Source organism: Scophthalmus maximus, chromosome 4, assembly GCF_022379125.1.
Source record: "Scophthalmus maximus strain ysfricsl-2021 chromosome 4, ASM2237912v1, whole genome shotgun sequence".
In the NCBI taxonomy this organism is placed as follows: domain Eukaryota; kingdom Metazoa; phylum Chordata; class Actinopteri; order Pleuronectiformes; family Scophthalmidae; genus Scophthalmus; species Scophthalmus maximus.
In genome coordinates, this window is record NC_061518.1 from 27,755,938 (window position 1) to 27,772,942 (window position 17,005).

Below are 17,005 nucleotides of genomic sequence, written 5' to 3' on the forward strand. Positions count from 1 at the left end.
TCGTCCCCTGGTTTATTGATAAGCTGGCAGCGGTGTCACATGACATCCTGTCGCTTGAAGCGTTCGCAACGATCCCCTGTTTCAGAGAAAAAAGCACTGTCATTTAATCAGCCGCACATGAATAATGCACTCAGGATCAGTTTACTCTTCTCAGGTTGCTACAACGTAGCAGGAAAAACTAACAGTTGACCTGCCTGGCAAGCACAAAGACAGCCACCTCATGTACGGCCAAACTTGGGGCATTGAAAATAAAATGCACATTGAGATACCTGAAATCTGGTCCAGTATGTCCTGAAGCAGTTTATATATGTATAAATATCAGCATGTGTGTCTGTGTGAAGAAATGGTCCGGCCTCCACTGGCCGATGGTGATGGCAGCTCCCCTGGGGAGAAGAAAAGAGGCGAGTGCTCTCCCCCCTTGCAGCAGGAAATGGGCGAAACCTTTTGCCCAAAATTACGACTCCAGCAATGTGCCGTGTGAAGGAAGCCACTCCTGATAGCGCAGGCTATAGGCTTCCTGTTGTGGGCCGACACTTCTGGCTTCACCGAGTGCAGGACAGGAAGGCTGAAAAAGCTCTGTATGGTGCCAGAAAAAGGGCTCAAGCACTGGATTTACAAGTCACAGTTAACTGTGTGACTCAGCAGAACAGCAATTTTATTGGATTTCTTGAAGAAGATTGTCCTTCCGCGAGAGGAAGACCGCTGACAGTGTCACTCTCAATTCTTTTAGTGTTCGTATTCACTTTTATTTGAACAACTGAAAGAATCATGGGTCATCCTTGACCGTGGAAACAGTAGTTTCAAAAAGTGTTAACTCACAGTGCAATTACAAGCTTAACTGAGCCAAAGTGGTCCTCAGGGAGACAGATGGAATATCAGTGAACAGTCTAATGAATTTGAATGTCTTGTTTATTACCTGTATATTATTATTCCATTATTTATTTCATCTGAGTGTGATCACTCTTGATCACTCACGTCATGTCAGGGTGAAAAAATGAAATGAGTAAATTGATCAGAAATGGCCAAAAAGCAGAGACATCTGTTTGGTTAGTTTATCGGCGTGAGGCTGTGTGCAGAACTCATGTCCTAACACTCAGGATGCCAAACTTGGCAAAAACCCTCTGCGGAGTCACGTCAGGGTTACCTGAAAGAATTCAGCTCAGATCCGGCCCCAGATCCTACAGAAGGTTCATCCCTATGTAATACATTTCATTAAAAGAGAATTTGGGGTTGTGTGAGATTGCCAGAACACAGATCTCATGGCGGCTTTCGTCCAGAGGCGAGGGTGTGACCCAGTTCCAACTGCTGAGGGCAGAGAACACAGGGGGGGCTGATTTACGTACAGCGGTGCCCCCAGAAATGTTAGGGTGGTGCACCAAAACCAAAAGCAATAACTGAATTTCAGGAACTCTATTATGCCGTTTTAGTTGATTTCATTTATTTTTTCTCTAAATGACTACGTTTTTTTTGTTACCTTAGTTATTAAATAATCATTTTTCCAGTACCTTAATTTTGGTCCCTTTCCTTCAAGCCTGTGACACTTAGACCTAACTATAATATCTAACTACTATAAAAAAAAATATACTTTATTGATTTAAGTGGATAGTACCTAATGTAAAATATATTTTAACCAATGTAAAATATCAGATAAAATCAGAATTTACTATAATTCTGCTGCTCTTGTATATATCATATACAAGAGCAGCACAGTACAGAGACCCACGGGTGCTGTAGAGTTATTTCCGTTGTCGAATCTAACAAATGCTTCAATAGTTGCTTTGCTAGTGACAAAAGTACAAAGTTGTGAGGCAGCAGAACATTTTGTGTATAATCGCCTGGAGATACTCTGTGTAATAATATTAGACCTTATCTTAAGCCCGGGGCCGGAAACTGGCAAAGAGACGTTGCTCGTGGATTGTTGTTGACTGACCCCCACCGGCTTCGCTTAAATAGCAAATCGGAGTGCCCATGGGCATGTTGGTGTTAAGAGGAGGTGTGGTCAGGCACGTGGAAAGTGATTGATCGACAAAAACCTGGTCTGAAGTCAGTGGTGAAATAATTCACCGTTATTTAGATGGTAATATACTCCTTCATAGGGTTCAACCAGTGGTGTAACTTCAGTCACTCCAGTGCTCGGCCTGCGAAATGACTGGGTGCAGTGGCCTGTTCGAGCACGGGTTTGTAGGCTTGTGTTCAGGAAGAGAATCCTGCCAGCTCTTTGTTTGACCAGAAGTCCGAATAACGGTGGAAATCACACGAGGTACATTTCATTGATCCATTCCTCCTCTTCTTCGGGGAGGTCAAAGGTCAGGCTTCCAGCCTGATAACCGGCTGGAGCTGGTTCAGGATTCACAATGTTGCTGAACAACTTTTTGGCTGGTTGATTCTGTCAACCAGGGCATAAAAAACAGACACATAAGCACCAGAATCTGTAGACTAGGGATACAATTACTATCTAAAAATTACTATCAGTTATTAAAAATGTTGCTGATTTTTTTTTGGGGGGGGGGGATGCTCAAATGGACAAATAACTGACCAGTTGTTTCAGCACAAGTGTAGATGAAAAAAAACAAGAAAATATAATATTGACAGGAACAAATTTCCTGTAAATTGTGTTCGTTTTTAGTTTTTTACTTATAATGATTTATGTACATTTGACCAATAATACTAGTGTGGTATAACTGCTTTTAGTAAAAGTTTTATTTCAAAATAAAGCTTTACAGTTAAAAGTTACTTCTTCCACCACTTTGTTTTTAGTTTGTGTTGCCTGAGATTATTATTATTATTGCTGTAAGGAGTCACAATTAATAATACAACAAAACAAAGTAGCTAATTTTGTTACTTATGTCCCCATTCTACTATTTTTTAAATCAAATTCCCACCGACAAATAATGAGCTCAGAACGAAAAACATCTTTCTTAATCCACTCAAATTACAAAAACACATAGATACTCTCTTTTCTTGAAGGCATCTGCATTCTACTTCATTAAATGTATAGCGTTGACATAGAAATGCCATTTTACTCAATTATTTTAAATTGCAATCAAAATTCCAATGAGATGTGTTGACACAATCGTATTGTTATAAATTACTTCAGGTGTAATTCCAACTGAAATTAATTTTTTTCATAGGAACAAAGAAATGAAACATAGGAAATGAAAGATAAATCTGTGGTTACTGGATTACACTGGTCTGATGAGGAAGATGATGATGAGAATAGAGGCAGCAGATGTATCATAAACACACTTGTGGTGAGTTCAGTGACAGTTTAAAATTATTAAAATTTAATTTAATCTACCAGTGTCCTTCGTTGTGTCATATTTGAAATCACAGTACACATTTCAAATCTGGTAGTTAAAGCTTTGAGCTGTGAAGAAAAAAACCACAAGAACACAGTTGGTATGACTCATACCAACCCGGTCGCTCTTTGTGGACACACGTCTTGAGGTCAGATAATTAAGTTGCTTCATTCACTTAAGTGAATTTATTACTTAACTATATTGTCTTGTGTCAATCATGAACATGCGCTGCGTGTCTGTAACACAGGTTGAAATATAGTGTACATCATCGGGCGTCACTTTGTCTTGAAAAGTGGTGGGGACAAAAAACAACAACTATTACATGTCGCTGTCGTGTCTCCCCGTAACATTGTTGAAACTGTCATCCAACATTATAATCCAAACTCAGGTCCTGGTTGCCCCTTTTTTTTCTCCGGATAAGTTATGTTATGTTTTTCCAAAGTAGCACGTCCTTCTATCCTGTTTTTTTTTTCTTTAGCTGATCCGTTTTTGATTAAAAAAAAAAACATAAGTTAACTCTAACGTCTCGTTTGTCCTTCTTTCACACTGCCGCTATCCAATTGTTCGTGCCCTCTCGTCAATAAATTGTCAATTGTCATCATTGGCACAATAAACACACACACAGCCTGTTAATCTCCTACGGTAACGCCGCGCCTACCACAGGATAGTTATGAATTATAGCACTTATTATATTGTTATAGTGGTGCAGACAAAATTGGCCCTTTCAATAAGGGGTGGGGACATGTCCTCAGCGTAAATGACACATATGGTGTACATACACTTCCAACTTCATGCAGTTGATGCGTGGGGGGGGGGACTAGCCTGACGTCGTTATTCTGCCGTCACTAACACAAAGTTGCTCAAGTGAAGTAGCAATAACGTGATCATAATGTAGGAGATATTGATTCAATCAGTCATCTTGAATTTACTCAACTTGTTTTTGACAGGTTTCTAATCATTTCATAGTTTTACCTTTTGAAATCTCATAAAGCAACTTTGAGCCAATGATGTATCTTCAGTTAATCCATATTTTAAACATGGGGGGTTTTAAGTTGGACCAGCTTGAAATGATTGGGTCAATTATAAAGTACATGGTAATCAATTGTTCTTTATGACTCTTAATGTCCTCAGTAATTTCAATAGATGTCATAACTCTAAAGGATGAACACAACCTATTGTTATTGTGAGCCAAACCGTCTGTTATTAACAGTGTAGATTTGGTGTCATTTGCCCCAAATTGTACGATAAATGTCTCCAAGATGTCTGCCCCGACGCTCATATCACTGAGGCCGATCGTCAGCTGTTAGTTGTATTTTTTTTGTTTAAACTGCTGAAAATCAACATGTTCCGTTATCAAGGGAAAAACTTTCTAGAAAGTACAGGGGCCCCAAAAATCAGGTTTGATGGCGATTACGTTTTTCGTAGCAACTCCTGATGAGACAACCTGAACTAAATTTGTATGAGCTCAAACTACAGCTTTTATTGAAGGTAAACAAATAATTTATCCATGCTTTGTACACGAATTAGAGGTATAAATAAGAATGGTGGGTTAAAAAAAAAAAAAAAGGTCCACTTGATTTTTTTATAGGACTGTGAATTTTCTCAGTAACAACTTTTAAGTCAAGTACAAAGAATTGTTGCATTAACAATAAAATTAGTTAAACATATCATAAAAGCATTTTTACAGGCTGCGTTATTAGAAAGTGTTTTTTCCCCCCCAGTTCATTTACCTCCATTCTAATGTAATGGAAGTAGAAATCTCAAAGACAAATGGCGAAACTTGGACAAATAAAACCAAACTATCACCAGGAACACACTACGGAATATGTCCTTGAATTATTTGGGTGAATAGATCCTTTAAAATCCAACTGGTGCTTTCAAAGCACATCATCCAACAAGAAAAACATATCAGAAACAACATTTTTAATAGTTGAAATAAATACTCCATTACATGCATGATCAAAACACTTGAAAATACTATGCGACATCTGGTAAATAGTGTAAAACCTATGGCAACACACTCACAGCAGCTTTTTTTTTTTACCAATTACGAATTCACACATGTTGAAAAAAAACAAAAAAAACAGCAACCATTGAGACACTCAGATCACTCTCATCCAATCTCACAAAGCACGTGTAACTGAGCAGGTCAGCTAACCATAGGTTTACACAGCGAGGCTACATCCATCATCAGGACTGGTGTTTCCACCGGAGCTGAAAAACTGAGGTAAACTTTTCAGGTTTCGAAGGCTGCTGGTGAGAGCGGGCTGTCGGGCGCGGCCGGGTCAAACAGTCAGTTTCCAATGCGGCTCGAGTCGCATCCAGCGCGACGCGAAACCCCGCAGCGGAAGATTTTTGTGCTTCTTCGCGTTCCAACACACTTTCTCCCACGTGGACAGAACCACAGCCTTTGTATGATGTTACTCTTGACTCTAAACCTGATGAACTGGGACAACCCAATTGAGTCTCTTTGGTACGTTGGATTAGGACAGAGGGTGGTGATTAAGTTGCCTCTTCCTAGCCTAATTCACAGAATGAGAGTTGACTGGCGGCAGAGTCCTTGGAGAGGAGCGTTCTCTGAGTGCCTGAGTGAGCAGGGTGCAGCCGTCGGACACGGCGCAAGCCGAGTTGCGCAGACGCTCCCGGTAGTCTGCCATTTTGGAGCTGCTCTCCGGATGCTGGGCGACGTCCCTGAGGCCCTGAGTGAGGAGGACGCAGGCTGAAACCACACTCATGGCCCCCCCTAAAACTGCAGTCTGTACCCCCTTCCCTTCAGTGGAGATACTCGCAGCTCTCCCCAGGAACTGAGGCTCTGTGGCGAACCCAACCAGGGCGCTGACAGCCTGGACCAGGGCAGCACTGAAGAGGACGCAGCGGTTCCTGGTCAGCTCGCTGGGCTGCGTTTTCACCTCCTTCACACAGGCCAGGAAGGCCGTGCCGCTTGTGCTCATGCTCTTGACGCTCAGCTTGAACTGCTCTTTCGCAAAGCGATCCCTGGACCTCTCGCTGGCCAGCGACGAGATGTCCGTCAGAGTCTTGAGGTTGGTGGAGATGTTTTGCGAGAGCTCGAGGAGGACCTGGGGGGTGAGGTCTAGCAGGGGTGTGATTCGGAGGACGCCGCAGCTCTGCTCCACCTCGTGCCGGCAGCGGGTCACCTTGTATCGGTCCACAAGACCTGGCAGGCAGGGCTGCGAGCCGGGCGTCTCCGCGGCCGCCAGGTACGCGGCGTGGGCAGAGCACTCGGTCAAGGACACCACGAGGTCGGCCATCTCCAGGAGGCGGTCCCCCACCTCGGTGAAGCGGCCCATGTTGAGCTGGCTCTGGATATCGTGGGTAAGTATGGAGAGTTCTTTAGTCCGGGCGATGACCGTGTCGCGGCACTGGTCGAACGTGTCGCCCACCGCCAAACCCTCGGAGGTCATGACCGGCCGCGTCTCGCTGGCCAGCAGGAGGAGGTCGGCCACCAGCTGCATCTTGCCCTTACATGTGTCACAGATGGAGGAGAGGCGCTTTCTCTGCTGCAAACTGCCGCCGGGTGTGCTGGTCGATCCCTCGCTAGCCGATTTGCCAGAACCACCACTAGCCATAATAAGGAGGAGTGTGTGTGTGTGTGTGTGTGTGTGTGTGTGTGGAGGGGTTAGGGGTGAGGGTCAAACTGCTCTTCTGGAGGGGTTCAATTATTTGTAGTCTACTGTCGCGCCACACTGCATCGTACTGTTTAAGACTTCTGCAAGAGAAGCTTCACCTCACTGCTTTTTAGAAAGAAAAATTTAAAACTCCTTTAAATAACAACTGGCCAAACAGTCTTCCTTAAATTCCTTCAGAGTATAGATAATCAACTGTACATTACATGGTGACACACAAGGACATGTACTCTCAATGAAGACATGTGGAACAATCAAAATCTCAATTACTGCATTCGCTCCCGTCTGAATTCATAAAGTAGATTTGAATTAGTCTGGACTATGATCCGGCATGTTCTCAGCTACCTGCCTTCAGTCATTAGTAATGTGAGCACGTGACAGCGGCCGATCAAATGTGCCTGCAACTTCTGCGTCAGAATCAGTGTTGGAAGTTATATGATCTTATCTAAAATGGATGGAAAAATAAAAAATTAAATGCCCTGAAGAACATTGTTACTAAAAAGTCAATATTCTCGCTGCAGTCCCAGCTTTTTTTAGTTTTTGTGGAACAGATTCACAGGTTTAGTTTTTTTTTTCTTCTTTTCTTTAATAATAATTAAAAAAAAAATAACCAAAACCCTTACAATGTCAGAAGCCCCTTATCTTTTCAAACGACACATTCCCAACTGGGGATGACATCTGCTCAACTTTTCTTTTTTTTTGTTTCTTTTTTTTGGGGGGGGGGGGGGGTTACTGAAATCAATGGGATGTCATTTAGCGTCCGCTCGCACCGGAGCGAATAGCCCGACACAGCACCGAGACCTCGTCCGACCTGCTCCCGCCGAGTGTGACCGGCCTGTGGTGCTCGTGCGTGTTGCGAACGGGCCGACGCCCGGGCGTCTCTTCTGGGTCGCGGGAAGACCTGCGCTCCCCTCCGGCACCATCGTTTCTCGTGTCCCCTCCCTCTAAAAGTAAAAAAAAAAAAAAGAAAAGAAAGAAGAAATCCACCGAGGATGGGGGGGCAACGGTCCCCAGGAAAAACAAAGAAAAGCGCGGACCCCTCAATCCACTTTCAACCTCTTCTTCTTCAGACAGAGCCCCGGGCTGGAAGGTAGCAGTTGGTCCGGTCGCCTCGGCTCCGTATGCATCGTCCGCCCTCCGCCTCCGCCGCGTCTCAGCTCGGGACAGGAGAGCGTGCGGCCCCGCGTGTCCTCCGTGGGGAGTCGCCTCTCACACCCATGCCGGTCGGCGGCCTTTGCACGTTTGACCCTCTTCGCCCCGGCCGGTCCCCGTCCCCCCGGTCCCCCGCCGCGGTCCCCGGAACCGCACAGGCGTCCTGGAAGAAGCGGCCGTTATTCCCGGAGATTCAAAGTGGCGCTGCGCGCTCCCGCTCGCAGCGCTATGAGGAAGCGGGGAGGGTGTGGTCCAGCGGAGCGGCTGCTGGACTTAGCAGAGTTGTAGCAACGCGAGTCTCCCCTTTCGCTTCAGAAGTCGACGGCGCCACCACCACGTCCGCCGGCCGGTTCCGTCATCTCACGTCGCCGACGCCGCCGGTGATACGATTCTTAGTCAACGCGGTGGCCGACGAGCTCCGAGGACTTTCAACGGCTGCTTCTACTTGTAGGACTGGCTGTTGCCCTGCCATGAGACATCCCCGCTGCGTCAAGCGAGTCGCCGGCCTGGCTCACACCGGAAGCTCGTCGTCTATTCAAAATAAAAGCAGGCGTATCGTTTCCAAAGAGTAGCGGCTACCTGTGTGTGATATGTCCAAAAACTATCCCATGCTGGTGCTTTATCCTCGTTAACAGCATTCATCCTGTTTAGCATCATGCTCATATGAAGCTGTTTTTATCATGTCGTTTGCCCACTCTTTTAATCCTGGAGTTTTATGCATTTTCCAGTGTTTAAGTATCGTCCTGGCAGCTACTGTAACGCCAGCCGTGATTACAGAAAACTCTTTACTTGATATGTTGTGCACCTCGTAGACAAAGTCTTGGGGTTTTTGGTAAATTTCTTCCGGCCCAATTGCCCAAATGTTCCAAAAACGATTCTCCAGAAGGGCTGGATAGTTGTGCATTCCCAAATACAGTGTAATAAAGTACCCGCTTCTTTCTGACATTTCCGACACAACTTGTTATTTATTACTCCCATTCTATATTGCGACTTTATTTTTAACTCGGCCACAGTATTTCAAATGTCCTTGGCTAAAGCCTTGCTTGCTGTTACATTTTCAGACAAATCGTCACATTTCATATGTGTATCGATATGTGTATCTTTAAACTGCTATGATGGAGGAAGTACTCAAAGATTTGAACTTAGGGAAATGTTGAAATTGCCCTTGGAAAAACAATTTCCTGTTTTTTAGAAGGTTACGGGCAAGTAAAATAACATACTGTAATATTAATAGGGTCAGTATACAAATGTCGTGAAGTTTAATATTGTAGCATACAAAAAAAATCGTAATTCCCCAAATAGAAAATATATTTTGTCTGCAACATCTCTAACAAATTAAAATGTTAAATCTCTTAGTATTGTGGAGAGGTAGCATAAAATCGAAATACTCGAGAAAACTACGGTAGCCTCCATGAGTAAACACAGTCATTTTTTAGCGTTGGCCATTTCTGTCATGTTTGTCGGGAAAAGCTTTATTTTGACAGCTACGTCGGATGTTGTATTGTTTACGCTGACATCATTGACATCGCTAACCGAAAGCACTAACGTATCGCCCGCCTGTGTTGTCGTCATCCACAATCCCGGCTCTGAGTGACCCGTGTGTTTCCTTTAAATGTCCGAGGAGTCAAAGTAAAAGTGTTTTTCTTTTAGGATTTGAACCGATGATATACGCCTGCTCCACATTTGAAAAAAGGCCTGTCAGTACACACTCTGTACAATCTTGACTGGATCTGAAGTCTTGTTTCCTCCCTCGACATGACAGAAGGGTTTGCATTTTCAAAATCAAAAGAAAAAATTCTAACTCAACTCAAATAATTAAGCGGGCTTTTATTTTGATAATAACGCATTTGCATTTGCAGTCGGTGAACGGAATCGCACTCACAGTTACACAGCCGCTGTGTTTGGGATGTAGTGATATTTCCCTCCCCTCACAACCCCATACAGTCACTTTTTCTCTCGGGTGGTGAAAAGAAAATCGTACTACTGTTGAAATTATTTTTGAAGAAACAGTCATCATCCAATTGCCTGAACAACAAGGTGGACGGTATCCAATCACATTGGGAAGCTGGGCAGACGTAAAGCGAAAGGGAGCCAATCCGGTTGTACGATGAGAGGGACTTCCAGAGTATTTAAAGAACCACTGAGGGCGTGGGAGTTTGTGAAAACGAAACTGTTGGTTGTTGCCCCTGAACACGTTGTTCAACACTGATACAGGCGGATGTGATTTTTACTTCTGAATGAACAGGCTATGACCTGACTGAAGCATGCAAAACTAATACTATGGGCCTCATGCAAGGATTATCCTTCCAATCCTAAATTTCTCCTACATCTGTTGGTACAAACTGTTTTTGCATGAGGCCCAATGACTATCAGTCACTGGAGTTAATTATTGTGTATTTAGTGGAATTGTATGATGACATTTATTAATATTATTCTGAGTGTCACCTTTTCAAAAAAAATATCATATTGTAGCATTGCGGCCCAACAATGCAGGCTAGCTAGCAGAATGACGAGGACACCGTGACTGACGTTTCAACTGGAGGACCAGGTTTCATTGCCCCTATGTACAGGCTAACAACGGGGTTGGGGGAGTGCCAAAAACAATAAAAGCTGATAGCTGAAGACTGGCTAGCTAGCTAATGACGGTGTGTAACAGCTCCTCTTCACAGGCTTTCTTTCCCGCACTGCCTGCCCTTTTCCCTCCACTTCTCTTCTCTCGCCTCTCTCCTCCCCCCATCCCAAACTGGCCTATGAAGCTGAACTAGGGACAACTCCTCCCCCCATGAACTCCCCATCATTCCATTACATTACTCCTGCAGGGTTCGCTACATAGCCCCCCCCCCCCCCCCTCGTACGCGAAGAAGAGCAAAGTCTTGAAAGCTACCCGGAAGGCGCCGTTCCCTCTGTGACCTCCTTAAGTCACGATCCAACAGCAGCGTTCCATTTGTTGCAGTGACGTTCCTTGGAAACACAGCTCCAAGGGGTGTCACCACCTCTCCTTGAGGCACACCCTGTCGCTGCCTCAGTGGGGTTCTCCTGTGACGAGGCGACCTGGTCTGTGCCCTGGGAGGTGTCACAGGGAAAGCTGGCCGCTGATTTCCCCGGTATGGCGCCATCCTATCCCGGTGCAGTAAAACTGTGCGACCTCTGGGAGCCAGTTTGACTCTGTAAACGACTTCACCAACTCTTTCGACCACATAACAGGGCCCAACCCAGGTGCTGTCCACCTTGGGGCAGCGGCCTTTTACCCTCTTAGGTCCATAAACCCAGACGAGATCCTCAGCCTGGAAGTCCTGCCCTTTGACATGCGTGTCATAACATCGCTTCTGACGGACCCCCGCCTGTAGTGCCTGGTGTCTGGCGAACCTGTGCACCATTTCCAAGCGGTCCTGTAACTGTCTGACATACTCCGGGCCAGCCGCGGCATCTGGTGCACCGGGCGGTCGTCTGTAGACCAACTCTGGCGGCGTTCTAAGCTCCCTGCCCAACATCAACAATGCAGTAGTACAGCCAGTGGACTCTTGGACCGCACTGCGGCACGCCATGAGGATAAGGGGCAACTGCAGATCCCAGTCACCCTGATCTGGGGCAGTGGTGAGAGCTAGTTGGGCACCTAAGGTCCGCATGAATCGCTCCACGAGCCCGTCACTTTGCGGGTGAAGTGGAGTGGATCTTGTCTTTCGGATAACAAGCTGGCTACACATAGCACCGAATACTTGTGATTCAAAGTTCCGCCCTTGGTCTGAGTGGAGCTCTGAGGGTGTTCCAAAGCGACTGAACATTCCTTGCACCAAGGCTTCCGCCACGGTTGTTGCTTCTTGGTCAGGAAGGGGGTATGCCTCTGGCTACTTTGTAAAGTAGTCGATGGCAACCAGTACATACCGGCTCCCTCTGCTGGTACGGGGAAGAGGGCCCAACACATCGACTGCCACCGGGTCCATTGGTGCCCCAACACGGTGCTGCTGTAAAGGTGCATGGGACTGACCTTGGGGCCCTTGCGGCGGCAGTATTCCTCAACATCTCTCCTGCTCTGGCCCCAATAGAATGCCTGCCTCAGCCTCTTTAAGGTCTTTGTGACCCCAAAGTGACCTACTCCGGGGGACCCATTATGTGCCTCCAGCACTTCGCCCCGGAGGTCTTTTGGCACGACCACCTGCCAGCGTGGTTCTCCAGTGGCTGTCTCACACCAGCACCTCTTTAGAACTCCTTCCTGCAGTTCCAACCCAGGCCACTGAGACTACAGACCTCTGACCGTGGCCGATTGTGCCACCACATCTTCCCAGGGAGGCCGGCCGTCTGCTTTTAGCCACCCCATGACCATTTTAAGGTCAGGGTCTTCAGTTTGCAGCTCACCCTACCCCCTGACATCATTGGGTAATTTGGCTCGACAGATCACCTCTCTTGTCTGTAGGTTAGCTGCCTCCCGTTCCTCAGCCCAGATGCTATGTTGACAGCCTGGGGCACATGGTCGACGGGAGAGGCTGTCTGCATTTATGTGACTCTCACCGGCTCTGTGCAGTATGGTGAACTGAAAGGCTTGGAGCTGTTCAATCCATCTAGCAACTTGTCCTTCCGGCTCTTTGAAGGACATTAACCATTTCAAAGCAGCATGATCAGTGCGGATTGTGAATAGGAGGCCGCAGAGGATGTGCTTGAAATGGTTTACTGTGACGATCACTGCCAAAAGTTCCTTGTGAGTGACACAATAGTTCTTCTCCGACTTATCCAGGGTACGACTGTGGTATGCAACAACCCGCTCTCCGTCGGGGGTCAGCTGCGAGAGTACTGCGCCAAGGCCTGAGTTACTAGCATCAGTGTCCAGGATAAACGGCAACTCTGTGTTTGGTGCAACTAGTACTGGGTCCCTACATAAGGCCTGCTTCAGCTCGTGGAAGGCTGCGTTCTTTTGTGGTCCCCACTCGTAGGGTGTGTCTTTGCGCAGTAAGTTGAACATGGGGCAGCTACAGTGGAGAAGCCAGCCACAAAGTGCCTGTAATAGGATGCCAGTCCTTGGAAAGATCTCAGCTGGTGGATGTTGGTGGGAGTAGGCCAGTCCCTAACAGCTGCTACCTTGTTTGCTTCCGTCATGATGCCAGCTCCACTGATCCTTTGCCCCAAGAAGGAGACTGCCTGCCGCAGTAAGCGGCACTTTCCCGGGTGAAGTGTCAGGCCTGCGCACCTTATCCGCTCCAGTACCTCCACCAGGCTCTCGAAGGCTGAGTCAAAATATGGCCCATGGACAACGAGATCATCCAGGTAGACGAGGCAGCGCTCTGGGGGCATATCCACAAGGACCTTTTCCATCAGCCTTTCGAATGTAGCCGGGGCATTGCATAGCCCAAATGGCATTATGGTGAACTGCCACAAGCCACTTCCTGTGGTGAAGGCAGTCTTGGCTTTGTCTTCTGGGGCCATGGCCACCTGCCAGTACCCACTATTGAGGTCTAATGAGAAGAACCATTCTGAACCAGCCACGTAATCCAGAGACTCGTCTATCCGCGGCAGTGGGTAGGAGTCCTTCACCGTTTTGTCATTCAATGGCCGGTAGTCGATGCAGAATCTCGGGCTCCCGTCCTTCTTTGGAGCCATTACGACCTGTGACGACCATGGACTTTCTGACAGCTCAATAATGCCAGCATCCCTCATCTCCTGTATCATCTGGTCCGCAGCAGCTTGGCGGGCTTTGGGCAATCATCTCGGCCGCTGGCGGATTGGCTGTGGATCCCCTTTGTTGATGGAGTGCTGAACCAAATGTGTTTGTCCCAGATCGTTGGGGCCAGTGGCAAAACTATGTCGATACTCATAGAGGAGGTTCCATAGTCTATCCTGCAGGTGATGGTACCACAGGCGGGGGAGCAAGCAGAGTCCGTTGTGGGGGGCGGAAGGCTGGGTCGATCACCGGGCCAGAGACAGAGCAGACAGGTCGGGGAGCAGGCAGGATCCGTTGTGGGGGGCCGAAGGCTGGGTCGATCACCGGGGCAGAGACAGAGCAGACAGGTCGGGGACAGGCTGGGTCGATATCAGTAAAAGAACATGAGTATTATCATCACAATATACTTGAGATATCGAGTAGAAATGACCCCCCAGAATTTCCCCCTCAGGTTTTTCAATAGTCGATTATTGTAACTGATGTGTTAAAATCATAGACTGTAAATGAAAATGGATGTCGTCACCCGATCTGGAAAATGAAACTTATGCCTGCAACCCATATTCTCTCGAGAGACCAGCAGAGGGCAACTCCACTGGTTGCTAGTCAGTTTCTATAGAAAATCTATAGCTGCTTTTAATTATGAACTCCAGACAATGTCTGCCGAACTGCGTTTGGACGTTCTCCAGTGTTTGCCGTTCACATATGATGACGCAACGCACGTGTTCACAAGAGCAGGATTATCTCCAGAGCATTCTGTGGCGTCGAGACTCAATACAGCAAGATGTTCATTTAGTAAATTACGGTCTAATTAAGAGTCAAATAGACAATAAGGCAGATTATACATTGGGGCTGGGACGTGGTGTGATTGACAGTACAGTCCAATGTGCAATGACGGTGCTACACCGGGGCTGTAGCCCCGTCACAAATCTAGTTAGCCCCGGTTGAACCCCCCCAGGTGCTATTGGGAATTTACAGGGGGAAATCATTCATACTGTAATGCAATACAGCTGTCAATATGTTGTTTAAACACTCTAAACAATAAAAAACATTTTTAAAAACACATCTTCCTTAGTTCCAAGTTCCAAGTTAATGAACACCAAAGGCCGAACAACTTCTGAATCAGAAATTAAAATTTTGGATTTTCCAAGGAGCACCTGAATGTAGCATTCGTCGATCGTTGCACATCCACTATAATGGGCCATTGCCAACTATACGATGCAAACTTCCTTATAAAGTAATTGAAGATATGACTATTTTCTTAGCACCCCCACTTATTGGTCAAGCCCCTCCTCAGCCCCAGGAGAGAAAAATCCTGGGGGCTGTGCATGTCAATGCGTGCAGGTCAACCGGTGTAGGTGGATGTGCAGTAGACAAATAATGCGCCCAGACCCCACCCATCCAGATTTATTTACTTGGTTTTCAAAAACCAAGATGGTGCTGGCCAAAATGCTAAACTCGAGTCTTCAAAATGGCAGTGACCGCCCTTTTTGTTGGTTACCTCTTGATTAAACTATAACCAGCAGTAAAAGGTAAAGGAAAACTGAATCAATGAAAAAAATTCTTCATTTACTGAACGGATATTTTTGTGTTTTTAGGTAACGTTTTAAAATGTGGCTTTTTTAAACCGAGCAGCAAAGAATGTAGCAAGCTAAGTAATGCATCAAAGGCAGAATGACAGAGGTAAAAAGATAAGACTTTTGTGAATATCAATATTTCCATCAGACATAATACATAAGTGCAAAGTTATTTACTCAATATAATTAGTAAATTAGTTAAAAAATGTACTAACCAGCCAACAAAATTACTGTATGTACTCCACCATATCTGAAAATGTCAGCAAAACACGCCTCAACTTGTGAACACTTAAGAACAAGAACATAAGAAAATTCTGATGTTTGAAGTTGCGAACGGTCTCTCCGCATGATCACCATGGATTCACTATGAACACGGAAAACACAAGCCCCCACGGCAGCCATTTTGACATGAAAACACTGTTTTGTGTAGAAATTTCTGCTGTGAAAATGTTCTTTTGGCACATGGAGAACAAAAATTATACTCGCGTAAATGCATTTGGTTACTGCCTGCCCCCTTGAAGTGCCAAGGGGGTTTTATAGCATTGCATGCGAAACAGGTATTTTTGGATTTCAGATCATTGTTTTGGAGCATAGAATGGAAATATTGAGGAGTTGAAAGAATCCATCAGTTTATATTATGTGTGTTATTGTTGTGGATAGGGTAATACAGCGTGTGCGTGCGTGTGTGTGTTTCAAACCTCTGAAGCCCATCAGAGAAAACCATGACTCCATGTTAAAAGACATTCTCAAACAAAGGTGTTCAAACTATTTATGTTGGAGGCTACATGGAGAAAAATAAACCTAAAACAGAGAATCTTGATAAGAAAGTTTGAAACACTTTTTTCTATACACTTGTCTCAGCTCTAAGAGGATTTTATCACTGGTAAATTTCACTCAGCAGAATGTATAATTTCACTCAACATCTCGTGTTTGTACATAAGGAATGATGGAGCTTCAAGGTATGTTTCATAGTAGCAAACTGTTTTTCTCGGTATAGTGAGTGTTGCACTGTCAGTGGGACTTGCAGCTGCACGGGGCACAGTGCCATTGGGTGGAGTCGGCCAAAGAGGAAACAGCTCCACACTCTGTCATCCAGGCTGATCTCCGATCTCCTTGACCCCATGAACTCTGCTAGCATCGCTTCCTAACAGTGTCTCAGTAATCAAGCCACATGCTCACTCAGGGAAAATGAGGCTTTCGATGACATCAAATTCGCGATCGTATCAGTGTATTTACAGTTTGAGTCGTCCAATTCTGTGTTTCCTGCCCCTGAACATGACAGCGACTCCTTCCTGACTCCAACTAAGGGTCATATTTCTGTTATTGTGCTTTGTGAGCATATTCATATTTGTATGAAAAAAATGAACAGTCAAGCAAAGAAATTAAATTGAAACCCTTAAAAACTATTGCATTCAAAGCATATGTGAAGCTTATGTCTAGTGATTTTCTGAGGTGAATCCTGAAAGCAATATTTGGTTTTGGAGTTGTGATTATGGATGAATAGCTCATTTTTATGTTTAAAAGATTTGGGCAAGTGAAGAAAGGTCAATCCACCATGTCTGAAAAAAATGCACAGGTCTAACATGACATTTACGCAACGGCAGACAGCCAGTTAACCTTTTGTGCTACAAGTTACATGTTTTTTTTCTTCTGACATCATGCATATCCTCATTGATCAGTATTGCC

At 45.6% G+C, this 17,005-nt stretch overlaps 1 protein-coding gene and 1 pseudogene across 1 annotated transcript; both read right to left on the reverse strand.

Moving 5' to 3' along the window:
- Nucleotides 1-5,207: 5,207 nt before the first annotated feature.
- On the reverse strand, nt 5,208-6,887 carry tlnrd1 (talin rod domain containing 1). The gene has a single exon (XM_035628013.2). It carries the CDS (start codon nt 6,884-6,886, stop codon nt 5,822-5,824), a length of 1,065 nt encoding a protein of 354 aa, XP_035483906.1. The 5' UTR covers nt 6,887; the 3' UTR covers nt 5,208-5,821.
- Nucleotides 6,888-10,920: 4,033 nt separating this feature from the next.
- LOC124849926 lies at nt 10,921-13,756 on the reverse strand (annotated as a pseudogene).
- Between the last annotated feature and the right edge of the window lie 3,249 nt (nt 13,757-17,005).

Coding starts and splice junctions, on each gene's coding strand:
- tlnrd1 (XM_035628013.2), bottom strand. CDS start 6,886: ATGGCTAGTGGTGGTTCTGGCAAATCGGCTAGCGAGGGATCGACCAGC.